This window comes from Eretmochelys imbricata, chromosome 11 (genome assembly GCF_965152235.1).
Source record: "Eretmochelys imbricata isolate rEreImb1 chromosome 11, rEreImb1.hap1, whole genome shotgun sequence".
Lineage (NCBI taxonomy): Eukaryota > Metazoa > Chordata > Testudines > Cheloniidae > Eretmochelys > Eretmochelys imbricata.
The window spans coordinates 69,397,225-69,417,825 of record NC_135582.1 but is presented as its reverse complement, the minus strand read 5'-3'; the positions used below and the strand labels follow the sequence as shown (position 1 = coordinate 69,417,825).

Sequence of the window (20,601 nt, the reverse complement as noted above, 5' to 3'; positions counted from 1 at the left end):
GTTTCCCTTTTTCCTAAAGCTAATCTGCTAGTTTGAGCCGGCTTTTAAATTACTCTGCCAGGCTTCCACGCGAACAACTAAAGATGCCCTTCCCTCCCGTTCAGGAGGCCGCTGCCCCCAAGGCCTCGCGTCCCTTTAGGGCAAGCCTCATGCCATGCCGCTGAGTGGTCTTATGAGCGGCGCCTCAGCCAGGGGCTGAGCTGCAGCCCTTGAAGGCAGGCCGAGCAGCAGCCCTCCCTGGCAGGGTGGCGGGTGCTCTAACACCACCATGAACCCGCGCTAGGTGGAGCTACAGAGAGCGCCCGCCCCCCGCCCCCAAGGGTCAGCCTCAGCGCAGTATGCGCTGTGCTTTGCCCGCCATTTTGGCTCAAAGGCGCCTTCGCAGGGGGCCAGGGCGCCTCAGGCGCGCCCGTCCGCCCGCTCCCCCAGGCGCTGCGCAGGCTCCAAACGAGGCCCAGGCGCGTGCTGGGAGCGGCGGCTCACTCGGCGCCCAGCTCCTCCCGCCGCTTTGCGAGAATGACCAATCAGAAGATAGAGCCGTTCTCCTGCCAGCCAATGGGGGTGGGTCGCGCCGTGCGCTCCCGGACCGAGGCTGTGAAGAACTGGCGGCCGCGCGCCGCCGCGGTGGGTGGGGGGCGAAGGGATTGTTAAGTTGGACGTTTGAGGCAAGCGAGGCCGCTCGTCCCGTGCGGGCCAGAGCATTGCCCCTCCCCCAGGTCTGTGCACGCGCCATTCGGTGCCTGTCCCCTGCCCCGCCCCGAGCGCCCCTCCTCGGGTGTGGGCCCTTCGGCGCCTGTCCCCCCTCTTCTCCCAGAGCGCCCCTCGGTGCCTGTCCTCCCCCCCCCCCGAGTGCCCCTCCTCGGGTGTGGGCCCTTCGGCGCCTGTCCCCCCCCTTCCCCGAGAGCGCCCCTTGGTGCCTGTTCTCCCCCCCGAGCGCCCCTCCTCGGGTGTGGGCTCTTCAGTGCCTGTCCCCCCCCTTCCCCGAGAGCGCCCCTTGGTGCCTGTCCTTTCCCCCCCCCCCAGCGCTCCTCCTCGGGTATGGGCCCTTCAGCGCCTGTCCCTCCCCTTCCCTCAGAGCGCCCCTCGGTGCCTGTCCTCTCCTCCTCCCCCAAGCGCCCCTCCTCTGGTGTGGGCCCTTCAGCGCCTGTCCCCCCCCTTCCCTCAGAGCTCCCCTCGGTGCCTGTCCTCCCCCCCCACCCCCCGAGCGCCCCTCCTCGGGTATGGGCCCTTCAGCGCCTGTCCCTTCCCTCAGAGTGCCCCTCGGTGCCTGTCCTCTCCTCCTCCCCCGAGCGCCCCTTCTCTGGTGTGGGCCCTTCAGTGCCTGTCCCCCCCCTTCCCCGAGAGCGCCCCTTGGTGCCTGTCCTTCCCCCCCCCCCAGCGCTCCTCCTCGGGTGTGGGCCATTCGGTGCCTGTCCCCCCCCTTTCCCCCAGAGCGCCCCTCGGTGCCTGTCCTCTCCTCCCCCCCCCCCCCCCCCCGAGCGCCACTCCTCGGGTGTGGGCCCTTCGGTGCCTGTTCCCCCGCCTTCCCTCAGATCACTCCTCGGTGCCTGTCCTCTCCTCCCCCCCGAGCGCCACTCCTTGGGTGTGGGCCCTCCGGCGCCTGTCCCCCCCCTTCCCTCAGAGCACCCTTCGGTGCCTGTCCTCCCCTCCTCGGGTGTGGGCCCTTCGGCGCCTGTCCCCCCCCTTCCCCGAGAGCGCCCCTTGGTGCCTGTCCTCCCCCCCTCCCGAGCGCTCCTCCTCGGGTGTGGGCCCTTCAGCGCCTGTCCCCCCCTTCCCTCAGACCGCCCCTCGGTGCCTGTCCTCTCCTCCCCCCCGAGCGCCACTCCTCGGGTGTGGGCCCTTCAGCGCCTGTCCCCCCCCCATTCCCCCATAGCGTCCCTCGGTGCCTGTCCTCTCCTCCCCCCCCCGAGCACCACTCCTCGGGTGTGGGCCCTTCGGCGCCTGTCTCCCCCCCCTTCCCTCAGAGCACCCCTCGGTGCCTGTCCTCTCCCCCCCCCCCCCCCCCGAGCGCCACTCCTCGGGTGTGGGCCCTTCGGCGCCTGTCGTCCCCCCCCCTTCTCCCAGAGTGCCCCTCGGTGCCTGTCTTCTCCCCCCCCCCCCGAGCACCCCTCCTCGGGTGTGGGCCCTTCGATGCCTGTCTCCCCCCCCCCCCCACGCCCTGGCTGTAGCGCCCCTCCTTGGGTGTGCCCCCCAGCGCCTGTCCTGGGGCCTGTGCCCTCTGTCCTGGAGTGCCTGTTCTCGGGCCTGCTGCATCTGCTCCTTGGTCTGTGCTGGCCCCCTGGTGTGCCCCTCCCCCAGAGTACCCCTTCTGCCTCATGCGGCCTCCCCCTGTCTCTTCTTCCACCGCTGCCTCCTGCCAGAAGTTGGGACTGGGCCACGGGAGGGTCACTCGGTGATGACCTGTTCTGTTCATTTCCTCTGGGGCCCCTAGCATTGGCCACTTTCGGAAGAGAGGATACTGGGCTAGATGGTCTGACCGCTCTTATGTTCTCCCCCTGTTTATGCCCCCCCCCATACCCATTCCTGCAACATGTGCTTCCAGGGGTAGGTTGCTTGTCTGCAAATCGGGGGAGTGGTGTTCAGTTCCCAGATCTGCGACTGGCTTCCTGTGTAACCTTGACAAGTCACAAACTCCGCAGGGTCTACTACACGATAGAGTTAGGTCAGCGTAAGGCAGCTTACATCAGCCTAACTGTAAGCGTCTACACTGAGGGCTTGTTTTCACAACCAAGGAGATCGAAGCTGCTGCAGTCGATGCAGCAGGTGTTGATTTTGCTAGTCTAGTGAAGACCCGATAAATCAATGGCAGAGTGCACTCCGGTACTCCAGCTCCCTAAGAAGAGCAAGGGAAGTATGCCAGAGAGTGTCTCCTGTCAACACAGTGCAGTGAAGACACCCCGAAGTCAATCTACGCCGCATCGACTCCAGCTAGGTTATTCACATAGGTGGAGTAGTGTAAATTAGGTCAATTTACCCCAATAGTGAAGACAAGCCTTAAAATGTTACTCCAAACTATGTAATTCACTTACTACACCAAGTTAACTCCACCTTGGTCGATGTAATTAGGTCGATACAGCGTAGACACTGTGTTGCTTACACTGACTATCGCTGTCTTTCAGAAGTGTCCCACAATGCCCCACACTGACAGTTAATTGGGTGCAAGCAGTCCTGGTGGGGATGAACCCCAGTGATACATGGAGCTTAGTTGGACATGCAAAAGCAATTTATTGTGGTGGCTGTAGGTTGACGTAACTTAGATTGACTTAATTTTGTAATGTAGACTTGCTTTGTGTGCCTTTCTTCCCAGTCTTTTCATTTGGGATAACAGCATTGCCTACGTTGGGGATAAATACATTAAAGCTTCTGAGATGCTCAGGTACTCCAAAAATGGGCTGTGTAAGACCTTAAGCTAGATAAATGTGCAACAGTGGCATTTTTGCCCCTCTTAGCACTCGTAATGAATATCCTTTTATTTCAGTTAAATAATCTAATTTGGACCCGAAACCTAAGCAAGTTGTTGAGTGTGACTGGGCCCCCCATTACAGTCAGTGGGGCTCCACACCTAATACATTTTTGGATTAAGGTCTAAATTACATTTCTTAATGAAATTAATAAATATGTTCCTGTTTGTAAAATAATTGTTTTGAGACAAATATTTGGAGAATCTCAATCTTCAAAATTAAATCTCTTTGGAGTTGTCATAAATATAAAGGGAAGGGTAAAACCCTTTGAAATCCCTCCTCGCCAGGGGAAAGCTCCTCTCACCTGTAAAGGGTTAAGAAGCTAAAGGTAACCTTGCTGGCACCTGACCAAAATGACCAATGAGGAGACAAGATACTTTAAAAAGCTGGGAGGAAGGAGAGAAACAAAGGGTCTGTGTGTCTGTCTATATGCTGTCTTTGTCGGGGATAGACCAGGAATGGAGTCTTAGAACTTTTAGTAAGTAATCTAGCTAGGTATGTGTTAGATTATGATCGCTTTAAATGGCTGAGAAAAGAATTGTGCTGAATAGAATAACTATTTCTGTCTGTGTATCTTTTTTGTAACTTAAGGTTTTGCCTAGAGGGGTTTTCTATGTTTTTGAATCTAATTACCCTGTAAGATATCTACCATCCTGATTTTACAGGGGGGATTTCTTTATTTCTATTTACTTCTATTTTTATTAAAAGTCTTCTTGTAAGAAAACTGAATGCTTTTTCATTGTTCTCAGATCCAAGGGTTTGGGTCTGTGGTCATCTATGTAAATTGGTGAGGCTTTTTATCCAACATTTCCCAGGAAAGGGGGGGTGCAAGTGTTGGGAGGATTGTTCATTGTTCTTAAGATCCAAGGGTCTGGGTCTGTAGTCACCTAGGCAAATTGGTGAGGCTTTTTACCAAACCTTGTCCAGGAAGTGGGGTGCAAGGTTTTGGGAAGTATTTTGGGGGGAAAGACGCGTCCAAACAGCTCTTCCCCAGTAACCAGTATTAGTTTGGTGGTGGTAGCAGCCAATCCAAGGACGACGGGTGGAATATTTTGTACCTTGGGGAAGTTTTGACCTAAGCTGGTAAAGATAAGCTTAGGAGGTTTTTCATGCAGGTCCCCACATCTGTACCCTAGAGTTCAGAGTGGGGGAGGAACCTTGACAGGAGTTAATAACTGTTAAACAGCACTATGAAACACTAAACATTACTGTAACTAGGACATATTGAACAGCTTGTTGAAACAGCGGGGATGATGAGAATGTCATATGTAGAAAGCTGAGTGGACTGAATTTAGGAAGCATGAAGTAAGATGGGCACTTGTGATTTCTTTGATTATGTAGAAAAGTTGTGCATTGTATGCTTCAGATTAATTGTGGTTTTGTTGCTTGGGTTTTCAGCTTTTTGTTTGTTGAAGGGGGGGGCGGTTTGCCGCACACATCAGAGCTATCCAGTGTCTTGTACATTACTCATTTAAAAAAAAACAACTTTGTGAGTATTAAGAGATTTCTTTAAACATCTGGAAAACTTGCAGCTCTCTGGAAGTGCAGTGGGGGACTAAATATATTGTTAAGCACGTACATAGTATTTACGTATGTTAAAAAGGTTTCCATGTCAGAAGGAGAGACTTTCCTGACAGTTGCCATTTAGATTTTCCCAAATATTCCAAATATCAGATTTTTCAAAACTTTTTGAGTTGCCTTTTCCCTGTGTTTTTCAGAAGGGCTTGATAGAAGGCCTTATATCTAAAGGCAACACTGTCCACAGCATAAAATATTGGAAATGGGTAGTTAGACCTTGATCCTGTGATTCACTCTACACAGGCAGACTGCTCCGCCCATGTGGAGCTTCACTGAAATCAGTTGGTCTGTCCACTCAACAAGTAGCAGGATCATGGCCTTAATATTTGTATGTTTGAAACACCAGTATGTTATGGGCACCACAGAACTTTTAATTCATAGGAGCAATTTAGCACATGGCAGGTGAAAGCATTGTAGATTTACATCCCCGTTTACCATGCACGTAGTCTCCGTGTTAGGCATGTCCTAAGGCAGATTCTTCATCATGGATCTTTTCCTGTATTTTCAGATGTCTTTTTCCATCCTGAACCTCTGCAGTTGCTGCAACAAATGTATAGTCATCAAAGTAGCGAGCAAGGACCTAGCCTTCTGAGACTCTACAGCTGATGTTGCAGCACAGGTTTTCAGAGGATTAAGTAATAGAAAGACATTTCCCTCTTCCATTTTTACATTATCACTGCTATACTGGTAGCTCAGATTTAATTTAAGGCTTGGATTTTAATTTGAAATATATTCTAGTGTACATTTGCATGTTCACATAATATTTGAACATATTAGTTTGCTAGTTATGTAGAGTGAGTTAGTAGAAAACACTGAAATTCAAAGTAATATTTTTTTTAAATCTCAGAGATAAATTCGCTTTTTTGTAGATCCAATTAATGCAGGATGAGAGATTTGCCTTCAGATCCTGCTTTTTTGTGTTAATCTTTTAAATTTGATTTTGCGTTACTGTCCTGAGGATGGGGGAAATAATTTATTTTCCATTCCTATGATTTTACTGTTTCCAGTGTGCTAGTCAGAAAAGCCTGAAGTATTAGAATTGGTAGATATTACCTACTAGTCCTTACCTGTAAATTTAACTAAGCCCTAAAATTAAGACATTAAAGTTGATGGACAAAATTTAACAGTTTTGTGAGTGGGTAATAAGTTGTACTCCTGTTTAAAATGCGCTGAATTGGGGCCATTATGTTCAAGGTGGCTGAGAAATGATTGCATTGGAAAACATAACACAGAATTTCATGACTTTCCATATTGAAAATCTCGACCATAACATTACGTTAATGAAGTTCTCTGAATATATTGTGTAAATATTTCATATTGAAATGAGCTAATGGGTGGGCGATCAAACGGATTGAGCAGTATGCAGTTTGCTATTTGCCTTATGCATTTATCAGATGAGGTATCTCTGATGGTTGATTGAAAATACAGTAGATGAATACAATATATTAATATATGAAAAAAGAAAAATGGACAGAAATTCCACAAAAATGTTTGTTGATAATGCTGTTAATTTTCCAATGGATGCATCATCTAGAGTAAAAAGGAACGTGTGGCATCATTTGTGTGCTCAAGTTTCTGTATTTGGGTAGTGGTTGTATTTCTTGGGGAATAACAGTTACCAATAACAGCCTTACTTTAGTAAGCAAAATATATTCATTATTTCCTTAGGAAATAGATAGTACTGAAGAAATGTGAACAAAAAATCAGTAAGATGGAGAAATAGATAGCCTTTGTCAGTGCAGAAATCTGCCCACACCTTTTCCCTTTGCCACCTCAGTTGTCAGATACTATACCCTTTCTTGTTTTTTGTGTCAAAGCTGGGTGTTTCTAATTACTAGATATTAACAATGATGTTTTACTCCCATAAACATGTAAATGAGCAAGAAGTAATATGGTGCAAGTTTGAGTAGAACATGGGAGTTTTGTGACTGAGTTTCTTTAATCCAGTGTTTTTAACTTTACTAAATTTTACTAATTTTTTGTTTGCATTTCAGGATTCATTGTGCATATAGCTGTTTTTCGCATACTGTCACCAGGTCACATGTGTGGACTAAATACCACAAATCTTAAATCATGTCATGTCCATCTTATTTTAATGAAATTTCACCAATAGTGCCGGTGTTGTCTGTAAGGCCTGCTGTTTCTGAGGGAATCACTTACTCAGCACCCCCTTTATATTTTCATCCGGGAACAACTGCTCAGTTCACTATATTTGAACCACTCTCCAATCCTCTGATATCAAACCCCTATGTATTATTGCCCTATGTCCAACCAGTTGCTCTTACTCCTGGGGCAACGAGATGTCATTACTGGAGAACTAGTACTACTGCAATGAATGCTTCTGGAATACATGTTCTAGAGAATCATAATACTTTTTCTAAAACTCCAGGTGAGTTAGTTCTGCTTTCATTAGGTTAGTAATATCTCTGTACAGTACTGTTTTGAGAATCTCCATAAAAGCAAACGTGTTATATTCAAAACCTGTTTAAGGCAATATGAAATATATTGTGGGATTTTATAATAAATATATTATTGTAACCAGAAATCAGTTCCCTGTGCATGAACTGCGTGCAGGATTGGGACCACATTAGGAAAAATCTTTTTTTCTATGCTGCAAAATAACTGTTTATGTAGTACATATTAAATATACGGTATTTGAGATTGGCAAATCAGACAAGACAAAAAAATGTACATCAGTTAGCTGCCACTCTGACAAGTGAAACGATACCATATTTGAAATATTAATATTTTATTTCTCTTTTGAAAAAGTATTTTTAGGCTTCGTGCTAAAGATCAACATTTATAGCATTACATGAGTATAGATACAAATGTCAAGAATCCATAACTTGAAGTTGTATGGAAGAATAATTGTTAAAATGAAGGATTAACTGCTCAGTTTTTGGAAAAACTTTACACCTGTCTGTGTACTGCAATATGCTTTGCTTTGATCTGCCAAAATCAGCTGAGTTGCTTCTGATATTGGTTCTTGGGATAAAACTTTTTAGGACTGTCAGCAGGGTATTTTCTGTAGAGGAGAAATGCACTTCTTTTGGCAGTTTTAGACCCAGAGATTGGCTGCAGGACACAATGCAAAGTCTCCTTTGTCTGGCGAGCCTTTAACTGAGGCTTTGAATTAAGATATGATATTGTAGGGAATCAATTCTTTGAGTAAAAGAAATGTAAATTTTACCATGAAAATGGTGGGGCGTGGCTATCCTGTGCAGTTGGTATTGCTTTAATTTTGTATTTTTAAAAAAATTGTTAGCCCAGTTGCTGTGATAGTGTCTTGTTTCAATAAAATCAAATTGAAGTTAATGGTGTTTACAAATAACTGAGTTAAATGGATACTGTTACAGACTCATAATGTTTTCCTGGACTTTCTGGTCTTGTCTTATAGGTGAGTTACACTATTTGAATTTTTTCACATGCAGTAAAATTAGATTGGACTTTTAGCTCATATGTTGTGAAATTGAGGTTAATTGGGTAGATAGATTAAATCTGGAATGTATATAAAATTACCACAGCAAGATAAAAGTTGACATGGCACTTCCATTCTATATCTCTATTTTTACTTGCTTTAGAAATTGAGAAATTTCTCAATTTATAATACTTAGGACTGAAATTTCTTATGCTTTCCTTTAGTTCTGAATGCTAGAAAATCTAATCATTCAGTTTTGAGGTGGTTCTGTCATGAACAAGAGAGAGAACATTTTTAAGCTGTTACAGGTTTTTTTTATTTTAAACCTTTAAACTTGGTCTATATATAATCCTGAGTGAGGAATGTATGTGTGATATATGCACACTTGGCAGTGTCTGGGGAAAATCTGGTTTTGTAATAATGATGATCTGGATATTTAAAAACGGAAGAGTGGTCATGTAGTTAGGAACTTCGCTTGAGAGATCCAGGTTTGTTTCCCTGATCTGCCACAGACTTCCTGTGTACCTTTGGACAAGTCCCTTAGGGCTTGTCTACAGGAATGTTTCGTTCAGGGCAAGCTGGAGTGTGAATCTACCCCATACTAGCCTGCCATGGACTAAATGTACACGACACCCTGCTGATGTGCATTAACAGTTCGTTAAAGCTCTTTGGTCAGTTCTGTTTCAAAGAGAATGGAGTCAAAGCATATTAACAAACGGTTAATGTTTCTCAGCAAGATGCACATGGACAGTTAACCTGATGCAGGATAAGGTGCAGAGTAGATTCACATCCCAGCTTGCCATGAACTAATTGTTCATGTAGACAAGTCTTTAGTTTCTCTGTGCTTCAGTTTCCCATCTTAAAATGGAATAATAGTTCTTCCTTACCTCGCAGAACTGATGTGAGGAAAAATACATTCAAGACTATGATGTACTCAGATGTTATGATAATGCAATCCATGTAAGTATCTTATACAGATAAAATAGGGTGCAGAGCATCTTTGTATGTGTCTGCTAATCAGGATCTTTTACTTAGGCTATGTCTACACTGGCAACTGAATGACAAAACTTTTGTCTTTCAGAGGTGTTAAAACACACACAGGTTTCAGAGTAACAGCCGTGTTAGTCTGTATTCGCAAAAAGAAAAGGAGTACTTGTGGCACCTTAGAGACTAAGCAATTTATTTGAGCATAAGCTTTCATGAGCTACAGCTCACTTCATCGGATGCATCGCCTTGATTATCATGCACATTGTAGGGAGAAGAAAAGGAGTACTTGTGGCACCTTAGAGACTAACCAATTTATTTTAGCATGAGCTTTCGTGAGCTACAGCTCACTTCATCAGATACATACCGTGGAAACTGCAGCAGACTTTATATATACACAGAGAATATGAAACAATACCTCCTCCCACCCCACTGTCCTGCTGGTAATAGCTTATCTAAAGTAATCGTCAGGTTAGGCCATTTCCAGCACAAATCCAGGTTTTCTCACCCTCCACCCCCCCACACAAATTCACTCTCCTGCTGGTGATAGCCCATCCAAAGTGACAACTCTTTACACAATGTGCATGATAATGAAGTTAGGCCATTTCCTGCACAAATCCAGGTTCTCTCACTCCCTCACCCCCCTCCAAAAACCCACCCCCATACACACACAGACTCACTCTCCTGCTGGTAATAGCTCGTCAAAACTGACCACTCTCCAAGTTTAAATCCAAGTTAAACCAGAACATCTGAGGGGGGGGGGGGGGGGGGAGGAGGAAAAAACAAGAGGAAATAGGCTACCTTGCATAATGACTTAGCCACTCCCAGTCTCTATTTAAGCCTAAATTAATAGTATCCAATTTGCAAATGAATTCCAATTCAGCAGTTTCTCGCTGGAGTCTGGATTTGAATTCAACAATTTCCATCCCACCATCAACCTCAGCCTGGTCCAGTCCACACAAGAGATCCACTTCCTGGACACTACAGTGCTAATAAACAATGGTCACATAAACACCACCCTATACCGGAAACCTACTGACCGCTATTCCTACCTGCATGCCTCCAGCTTTCACCCTGACCACACCACACGATCCATCGTCTACAGCCAAGCTCTGCGATACAACCGCATTTGCTCCAACCCCTCAGACAGAGACAAACACCTACAAGATCTCTGTCAAGCTTTCTTACAACTACAATACCCACCTGCGGAAGTAAAGAAACAGATTGATAGAGCCAGAAGAGTTCCCAGAAGTTACCTACTGCAGGACAGGCCTAACAAAGAAAATAACAGAACGCCACTAGCCGTCACCTTCAGCCCCCAACTAAAACCCCTCCAACGCATTATTAAGGATCTACAACCTATCCTAAAGGATGACCCAACACTCTCACAAATCTTGGGAGACAGGCCAGTCCTTGCCTACAGACAGCCCCGCAACCTGAAGCAAATACTCACCAACAACCACATACCACACAACAGAACCACTAACCCAGGAACTTATCCTTGCAACAAAGCCCGTTGCCAATTGTGCCCACATATCTATTCAGGGGACACCATCACAGGGCCTAATAACATCAGCCACACTATCAGAGGCTCGTTCACCTGCACATCCACCAATGTGATTTATGCCATCATGTGCCAGCAATGCCCCTCTGCCATGTACATTGGTCAAACTGGACAGTCTCTACGTAAAAGAATAAATGGACACAAATCAGATGTCAAGAATTATAACATTCATAAACCAGTCGGAGAACACTTCAATCTCTCTGGTCACGCAATCACAGACATGAAGGTCGCTATCTTAAAACAAAAAAACTTCAAATCCAGACTCCAGCGAGAAACTGCTGAATTGGAATTCATTTGCAAATTGGATACTATTAATTTAGGCTTAAATAGAGACTGGGAGTGGCTAAGTCATTATGCAAGGTAGCCTATTTCCTCTTGTTTTTTCCTCCTCCCCCCCCCCCCCCGATGTTCTGGTTTAACTTGGATTTAAACTTGGAGAGTGGTCAGTTTGGACGAGCTATTACCAGCAGGAGAGTGAGTCTGTGTGTGTATGGGGGTGGGTTTTTGGAGGGGGGTGAGGGAGTGAGAGAACCTGGATTTGTGCAGGAAATGGCCTAACTTCATTATCATGCACATTGTGTAAAGAGTTGTCACTTTGGATGGGCTATCACCAGCAGGAGAGTGAATTTGTGTGGGGGGGTGGAGGGTGAGAAAACCTGGATTTGTGCTGGAAATGGCCTAACCTGACGATTACTTTAGATAAGCTATTACCAGCAGGACAGTGGGGTGGGAGGAGGTATTGTTTCATATTCTCTGTGTATATATAAAGTCTGCTGCAGTTTCCACGGTATGTATCTGATGAAGTGAGCTGTAGCTCACGAAAGCTCATGCTAAAATAAATTGGTTAGTCTCTAAGGTGCCACAAGTACTCCTTTTCTTTTTGCGAATACAGACTAACACGGCTGTTACTCTGAAACCTGTCATTGTAGGGAGAGTGGTCACTTTGGATGAACTATTACCAGCAGGAGAGTGAGTTTGTGTGTGTATGGGGGTGGGGGGTGAGAACCTGGATTTGTGCTGGAAATGGCCCACCTTGATTATCATGCACATTGTAGGGAGAGTGGTCACTTTGGATAAGCTATTACCAGCAGGAGAGTGAGTTTGTGTGTGTGGTTTTTGGAAAAAGGGGGGGGGGGGTGAGAACCTGGATTTGTGCTGGAAATGGCCCACCTTGATTATCATACACATTGTAAAGAGAAAAGGAGTAACACGGCTGTTACTCTGAAACCTGTCATTGTAAAGAGAGTGGTCACTTTGGATGGGCTATTACCAGCAGGAGAGTGAGTTTGGGGGGGGGGGGGGGGGGGGCGGAGGGTGAGAGAACCTGGATTTGTGCTGGAAATGGCCCACCTTGATTATCATGCACATTGTAAGGAGAGTGATCACTTTAGATAAGCTATTACCAGCAGGAGAGTGGGGTGGGAGGAGGTATTGTTTCATGGTCTCTGTGTATATAATGTCTTCTGCAGTTTCCACAGTATGCATCCGATGAAGTGAGCTGTAGCTCACGAAAGCTCATGCTCAAATAAATTGGTTAGTCTCTAAGGTGCCACAAGTCCTCCTTTTCTTTTTTAGAAAACACACACACACCCTGAAAGAAACAAGTTTTGCCAACGACAAGCGCCGCTCCTGCCGTTGGGGGTGGAAGATTTTTGTTGGCAGGAGAGCTGACAAACAGCAGCTACACTGTGTGCCTTTTAGCAGCACGGCTGTAGTGACACAGCTGTGTTACTAAAAGATGCGTAGTGTAGACCTAGCTTAGAGTGCATATAGCTCAGCATCACCTTGATGCTGCAATAGTTACTGTCCTTCAGTCTTCAACTTGTACGTATGTACCAGTTTATAAAATTTTTAACTGATTTCCTAGAAATTCAAATTATATTGTAGATGTACTGTTGCATCCTGGGATGAGTAAATTATTGAAGTGATAGCTACAAATGAAGGAGCAGTGTTTGAAAGTAGATGGCCTTACTGGTCAAATAGGCCTAATCTTATTTGATTTTACCCTTTAAGAATATTATAACATTGGATAGATGATGTGTAAGTTAGAGTATCACCCTTCCTGGAGTTTGTGCTTTATTTCTTGGTTGGAGTTTGAAAAATCCATTCCACTGTGACAATTTCCACATAATTTACGCTTTCATTAAATAAAGTTTGTGGCCGTTATAGTTGCCATGGTAACCCTACAAATATTAACCTAATGTAAATTTGTGTAGTGCTGAGTTCCTGAATCTGAAGACATCTCTGGTGTTTTTGTCATTGCTTATGGCTTTCATAGAATATCAGGGTTGGAAGGGACCTCAGGAGGTCATGTAGTCCAACCCTGAGCAGCAGCAACTAAAATTAACAACTTTAGTCAGTTTGACTTATGCTACTCGGAATCCTCTATGTAGTAGTAAAATGGTCAATCATTTCAGTTTCATTCTTGTTGTATGTGAAAGCTAAGCACTGCGGCCAAAACATGTGAGCTGTTGTCACTGGACCTCTTGGTGACCTTCCTCTTCTTTCCTCCAACCCCTCCTCATTCACCTGATGGGTATAGCTCTCTGCTTACTAATGTCTAGTAAAATCTCAAATCCGTTTCTTGATACAATGGCTGTTCTTAATGCTACAGAATAATTTTTGTTAAACAGGACTTTATTTTGAAATGGCTTGTTTTGCTGGCTTGGTTTTTGTCTGGTGTTATAAAAATACCTTGTGGCGAGAGCACTGCACGGATACAAATTTATATGTGCGGATGCGGATATCCACAGATAGAAATCGGTATCTGCTGAACTGCAGGGCTCTCCCGGGAACCGCAGTAGCGAAAGGAGCAGAAAGTGGGGCCGCCACGCCCAGTGCCCTGGGTTGGAAGCTCCTCCAGCTGTACCACCCCTAGCCCTGTCCTCTGGTGAGGCTTTACAGACCCCAGACAGGTGACACAGCTGCATGGAAGGACTGGGGGCCAGGCTGGGGGCAGTACAGATGCACTGGAGGAGCTGCTGGCTTGGGGCACTGGCTCCCAGGAGCGGCAGCCCCAAGTTCTGCTCCTTTCACCATTGCGGTTCCTGAGAGAGCCCTACGGTTCAGTGGATACCAATTTATTTCCACGCAGGGCTCTACTTCTAGCCTAGTAGTAATTTGCAGTACTACTAAAAGAATCGAGTTTGATTTCTGCTCCTTTCTTTGCTCTTAGAGGGCATAAGTAAAAAGAAAAACTCACTAGCCTATAAAAAGAAAAGGAGGACTTGTGGCACCTTAGAGACTAACAAATTTATTTGAGCATAAGCTTTTGTGAGTGAGCTGTAGCTCACAAAAGCTTATGCTCAAATAAATTTGTTAGTCTTGCATGTGCCACAAGTCCTCCTTTTCTTTTTGCGGATACAGACTAACATGGCTGCTACTCTGAAACCTGTTACTAGCCCATAGTAACACCATGATAAGTTGTGTGTAAAACCACAAAAAGAGGAAATTCTAATAAAACCAGTTTGTAAATGCAATAATCCATGTTTATGTTGAGATTTTTAACTACACAAAAATCAGGAAATTCAAACTTAATGTTTTCACCAAAAAAATTAAAGCACAACTGAAGTGATTAGTTTTAAAAAAAAAAAAAAGCTATCCAAATAACAGTTCACTAAATAAAAATATATACATCTGCAAAGCTTGTTATAATAATTACCTATCACTGTTTCATTATTTGTTCAGTGTTGAGGCTGTTTTCTTTATCAGTTAGAGGTAGCGTCTTTAATTCCCAGCAGAGGGAAACTTAGAAGGGAATGGATTTCGTTTCCCATTAGAAAGCATTGTTGTTAGAAAGTTTCCAAACTATTACTTTCTCTGAAGTTACTGTTTGTGCAGGATTTTTACTCTTGAGTCTCAGCGAACTTTTGCAAAATGGGTAGAACTTAAGTTTTTTGGCCCCTAAGGTAGTGCATGACATTCTCCTCAGGGCACCCAGAATCATATGCCACTGTGTTACTACTTTGCCTCAGCAAGAGTGAGCTTTGCTGGAGCTTAAACTGTGTGTTAACTCACTGCCACACCAGCAAACTCCTTGAGACTCTACCAGTCTTAACCTTACCTTTCAGGTAATAATCAGTGAACGCAAGTTCCCCAGAGATGTCTACCTGCAGTGTCTGGTCCCTCTCCCTCAGCACTCACAAATTAAGTTTATTGCCTCCAAAGAGACAGTGCACACCACAGTGTGTCGGTTTTGCTGAGGTCCCACACTTGACTTTAATATACAGCAATGAGATGGTTTTGTAATAAAACAAGAATAAGTTTATTAATAAAGAACACAGATTTAAGTGATACCAAGCAAGAATAAAAAAGAGAGAGAAGATTACAAACAAAAAACACACCTTCAAGTGACTGAAATGTAATCCTAACAAGCTATATCTTTGCCTAAAACAGTTTCTCTCTTACATCAAGCTATCAGCAACTCCAGCCCTTCCAATACAAGGATCTGCTTTTCACAGAATTAGAAGGTGCTATCCCTTTGTCCCTTACGTGATGGATAACCAGAATGTCTTTTTGGTCCCCTTATATGTCCCAAAGTCTTTGCCTCAAGAGTCAGGAAGACCTCTTGGGGTTCAAGCTGGGGCGTGTCTCCAGGTGTGCTCGCCAAGCTGTTTACTCTGCTGCTTGTTAGCTGGATTGCTTTGTTTACCTTGTATGTAAATGTACTACTTTAATTGTCGTTTGTAATCAAGCCTGGCATACCCGTAAATCCACATTCCATTGTCTAGGGCAGGCTTGTTTGTTATTGCTTCCAGAATGTATTTCTAGCACGCATACATAACTTTTTATACACAGCTCTTACGATATTCTTGACCAGCATACCAGTTTTAATAGGATACCATACAAGACACTGTTTGGCTAAATATTCTGACAGCAGTATGTTGTGTGCTCTTTGCCAGTGGGCATAAAGGGGTTCTTAGAGATGTGAGTCAGCTACCACTTCCCCACTCATTGTTAATCAGGCACTTGCTGAACTTCCAGTTGTTGTCCAGTAAAACGGTTCTTTTTTGACATAATTCAGCAAAGTAACTCCCCACAGGAGCATTTCTTCAACTCCCACACCAATTCTATATCCCTTGATTCCATCGCTGTGTGGAACTTGCTTTTCAGCACTCCTTTGCATTTGTCTAGCACTTCTGTGCTTTGTGTCATAAGGCCTTGATTTCTTGCCTCGAGATCCTCGGTCCTTTTGTTTTGGTGTTCGTGCCATGTCACCTTTTGTTTTACCTCTGAACTTTAGGGATTCCTTCAGTGTTTCTTCATGAGGTTTATGTGATTTGCCTCAAGACCTTGGTTTCTTTTTGGGATCGTAGCCTTTTTTGTCTGGGTTTTTGACATTTTTGTCTTGAAGCCTTATTTTGTTACTTTGCGCTTGAGGATGCTTTCCTTGAGTCATCAGCATTTGGCTGTGACACTCTAGCTCCTGTGAAGCTAAACAATAATGATGAAATACAATTATAGAAGTGTAAAACTACAGAACTATATAAGGCATGTTGATCCGAACTACTCTTTTGGGCCTTTTTTTCTTTCATGCCTTTCCAGTTCCTAATGGACAACACAAGTGTCTTCCTAAAGACATCCATAGTCAATAGCATTTTCAGCAAATAGGGAGCATGCCAATATGAATTCTTTTGTTTCAAAGGATAATGTCCTCTGATCTGTTTGAAGCCAATCAAAATCCTAGGTATTTTTCATCAGTGAGAGCCATGACTTCCTGTATAAAGTTCCGCCAATCTCTGTTGTTCCTTTAATCTTCAGGAAGTTGATGCAGGACAGAGCTCACATTCTCATAACTTTATCTTTTGCTTACCAATTCTGGTACTTAGATTCACTTGCTGTGACAAGTGGACTTTCCATTTTCCTTGCTGTTATCTTCAGAGCTTGTTTCAGAACTTAGGGCCAAATCTGTCTTCTAGATCCAGATTCATTCCTTGTAGTAATACGGATCTTTGCACCTGGGTAAATATAGATTTCCAAAGCTCAGATGACGTACAGCAAGTTTGTCATAAGTGTCATAAGCCATCTATCTGTTAGACAAAATTATACTTAAAGTGATTTCCTATTGAGCAAGAAACAGCGATATAGCCACTTTAATCTTGCTCTGTTCCAAGCACACTGGACTATTTAGTGTCTCTTCAAAAGAAGTGTGGGGTGCCTTTTGTCTCTGTTGAGATTAATCCTTTTACTGCAGGAGTTTTTAATCAAGTTCTAAGAAGCTTGTTTTTGTTCATGACACTGTAAATAAATAAACAAAACACCCTAATTACAGGATATCTTCTCTTTGGGTTTGTGCTTCTAACAAGAGACAGGTGAGATTCCCCCTTAGCTCTGAAGATTTTTGGGTTTCTCAAATTCCAGCTTCCCAGGTGAAACTGCCCCCACAACAACACCGTGTACAGGCAGTATGAAGAGAAATTTGGCGTGATGCAGCCAGTGCTCTTGATCTCTGACCACTTTGCAGCAAAGTCTCTGGCTGTTTTTTCCCCTGCCTATTGTATTTTATTTTGAGATGTGTTTTGATCTTTGAGTTGTAATAAGTTGGAATATTTTGATGACTGTATGTTTAAGGAACAAGAAATTACTTGTAATTTTGTTTCTTTGAAGTTAACTTTTCACAGGATTCCTACTTACCTATCCCACCTCCCCTTACAGTTTGGGGTTCCATTCCAAGTTGATGTATTGCTGGTAGGACATTATACCATATCCATCCTTCAAATGAGGAGGTGGCTTTCCATCAGCACTTGCAGGATTCCTGGTTCTTGGGAGACATAGGACTCCACTCTTTCACTTCCATCTGCCTTTTTTTAGACAAGCTCCACTCACTTAAAATCATTTCTGGGGTATAAGTCGTCTCCTCTGGCACAACTTTACTCCAATACTGTATCAAAACTATTTGCATGTTATCATGACTTCAGTAATGTACGATGTAAATTTCTCACTGTATACCAATAAAAGAACTGATGGTTCAACTCAGAAATAAATATTTCATAGAATCATAGATTAGGTTTGGAAGAGACCTCGGGAGGTCATCTAGTCCAACCCCCTGCTCAAAGCAGGTCCAGCCCCAACTAAATCATTCCAGCCAGGGCTTTGTCAAGCCGGGGCCTTAAAAAGTTTTAAGTGTGAGAAAAGTGAGAAGATGGAAAGTTTACTTTGCCTCCTTTGCTTGTGTGATAAGAGAAGGAGCAGTGTTTCATCTAACTGGGTTGTGGGGACATCTGGAATTAGATAAAATGTGTTTTCATTATACTTAAAATAAGTTAAAAATAGCAGATCTTTCTGGGGATTTTTCATGGTTTACCTGATGACTTCTGAGTGAAATTTTCTGTTTTTAGAGAGTATCAGAGGGGTAGCCGTGTTAGTCTGGATCTGTAAAAACAGGCAAAGAGTCCTGTGGCACCTTATAGACTAACAGACGTACTGGAGCATAAGCTTTCGTGGGTGAATACCCACTTGACGAAGTGGGTATTCACCCACGAAAGCTTATGCTCCAGTACGTCTGTTAGTCTATAAGGTGCCACAGGACTCTTTGCCTGTTTTTAGGCACCATACAACTCTGACTTTATCACAATGTAGTTGATCACAGCATGATACCATTTCTATTTTATCTGACAAAATGTTTTATACATTGACATATTTTTGTGCATTATAATTCATTTTGAACTTCTCTTCTTATTTTTAATCAGGTGAGAAACCAATAAATAAAAACAAGTCGTTGACTTCAAGATTTTATAGTGAAAGTGAATTGGAAGAAACTGTGTTTGAGCTGATTGCTTCTAGTGACCACTCTGATACTTGGACCATGGAACAAAGAGAAAACATCAGTGATAAGAGTAAAACACGAGTCTTCACTGAGCCATCCTATGCAATAAACAAGTCTGATGAAATTGACTGCGTTGATTCTCTGTCCCGTGAACTTGCAGAGGGTGTCAACTGCTCTGTTTCAGGCCAGGCATATTCCATAAATGTCTCAGAATTAAAGTTTCCAGATGAAAGCTTAGCTTGTTTCAGTTCATCACTAGATGCAGAACTTGAAACTTACAATAAAATAAGAGAGAGGATTTCCAAAGTATATGAAGACAAAAGTGAAGCTGGTATGTTGGGAAAGGTCTGCAACAATATACATTTCAGTTACAAGGAGAGTGACGACAGACACAAGAGTGATGTAGATGAAGACTCACAACTAGAGTATCACAGTGCTGAAGAACAAGATTATTCTGATCAAAATACCTCATATATGCATTTTGAGCAAATTAAAACTCTAAGGATGCAAAATTCAGAAGTTCCGGAGTTGGTAGATCCACTTTATGAAGTTGTATGTGATGGAGCCATAGGTGGGCAAAATCCTGTTAGCAAATTAGGTGATGGTTCTTTTGCCTCAGATTATGGTGCTGTTGATGAGTTCTATAATAAAGCAGCTATACCAGAATACTCAAAAACATCTCAGGACTCCATGTCACTGATGGATTACAAAGGCCTGAAATATGAAAATCATGAGGAGGAACAAACTGATGATACATATCATAGTATACTTGGTGAAAATTCATTTGAAAGTGATACTGTTGTGAATAGAGAAAGGGCTTATCAAAAATCACTCTCCATGAGCAGTTCAGAAAATCAACAAAAGATGAAAGCTGTTTCTTTTTGTGATGTTGCACCGTCATCACAAATGGCTATACAAAAAGTCTTTAAAATGAAAGATGGTCACAGCACTAACAGCATGTTGCAGAACCATGGAAATACTTGCGTATTACCATGGGAAAGATCTTCTGTGACATCCACACAGATTTCTCGCAAAAATGCAGATGATTCAATTTCTTGTAGTTGTGAAGAATCATTTTTGTCTGTATTTAATTCTAATTGTCATGATTGCAGCCAGAAGACTGAGAGGAAACCAGATTTTTGTTTTGCAATCCCCAGAATTCCAATGAAAGATGGTCATTTGTCGTGTGTGGAAGTTATAGATAAGTATGCTGGTGATAGTACCAGACATCAAGTAGATTTTCCTAACTCAGAAATCAAGTGTCTCACATGCTTGAATAATGCTACAAGTAATAATAAAGTTACAGTTAACCAGACTGTTGATGCAAGTTCTGATTTTAGGGCTTGTTTCACTACAAATAGAGCTACTAGTGCAAATGCTTCTGTGGTATCTAAAGCAAACAACACAAAGTTAACAATGATGGACAAAATCAAGTCTGAAGAATGGCAGACTGAGACCTGTAGAAGTGTTGCCTGCAATACAGATTTGTCATGTGTAGGTGGCAATATGGAGCAGATTGCCTCATGGCTTGCTGAGACATGGGAAAATTGTATCTACAGTGAAATCCCAACAACTGAATGGAATTCCCAAATTAAGGTAATTTTGAGCTCACTGAGCAACTCAAAATAAACTCCGTTTTTAAAACAAAATAATTATATTTGTAACTCTTTCGGTGTCAGTAAATGCAGATGGTATAATTATTTTCCTTTAAATGATGATTGTTTCTAGGATCCTTTGGAGTTGAAAAATAAGTTGAGTGTCAGAGATTTAAGAGAAAATCCTGAAAGGTATGTCATAAATTATAAATATTTGTATTGATGGATGCTCAGTG

The 20,601-nt window shown here is 43.4% G+C and overlaps 1 protein-coding gene across 1 annotated transcript in view; it reads left to right on the top strand.

Annotated features, from left to right (window-relative positions):
* Positions 1–489: 489 nt before the first annotated feature.
* The window catches only part of RBM44 (RNA binding motif protein 44), a 45,349-nt gene continuing 25,237 nt past the window's right edge, over positions 490–20,601 (top strand). The window contains exons 1-4 of the mRNA XM_077830024.1: positions 490–561; positions 7,034–7,428; positions 18,694–20,366; positions 20,499–20,557. Of these exons, the coding sequence (XP_077686150.1) occupies positions 7,113–7,428; positions 18,694–20,366; positions 20,499–20,557 (2,048 nt within the window). The 5' untranslated portion in view covers positions 490–561; positions 7,034–7,112. The remainder of the gene's footprint in view (positions 562–7,033; positions 7,429–18,693; positions 20,367–20,498; positions 20,558–20,601) is intronic.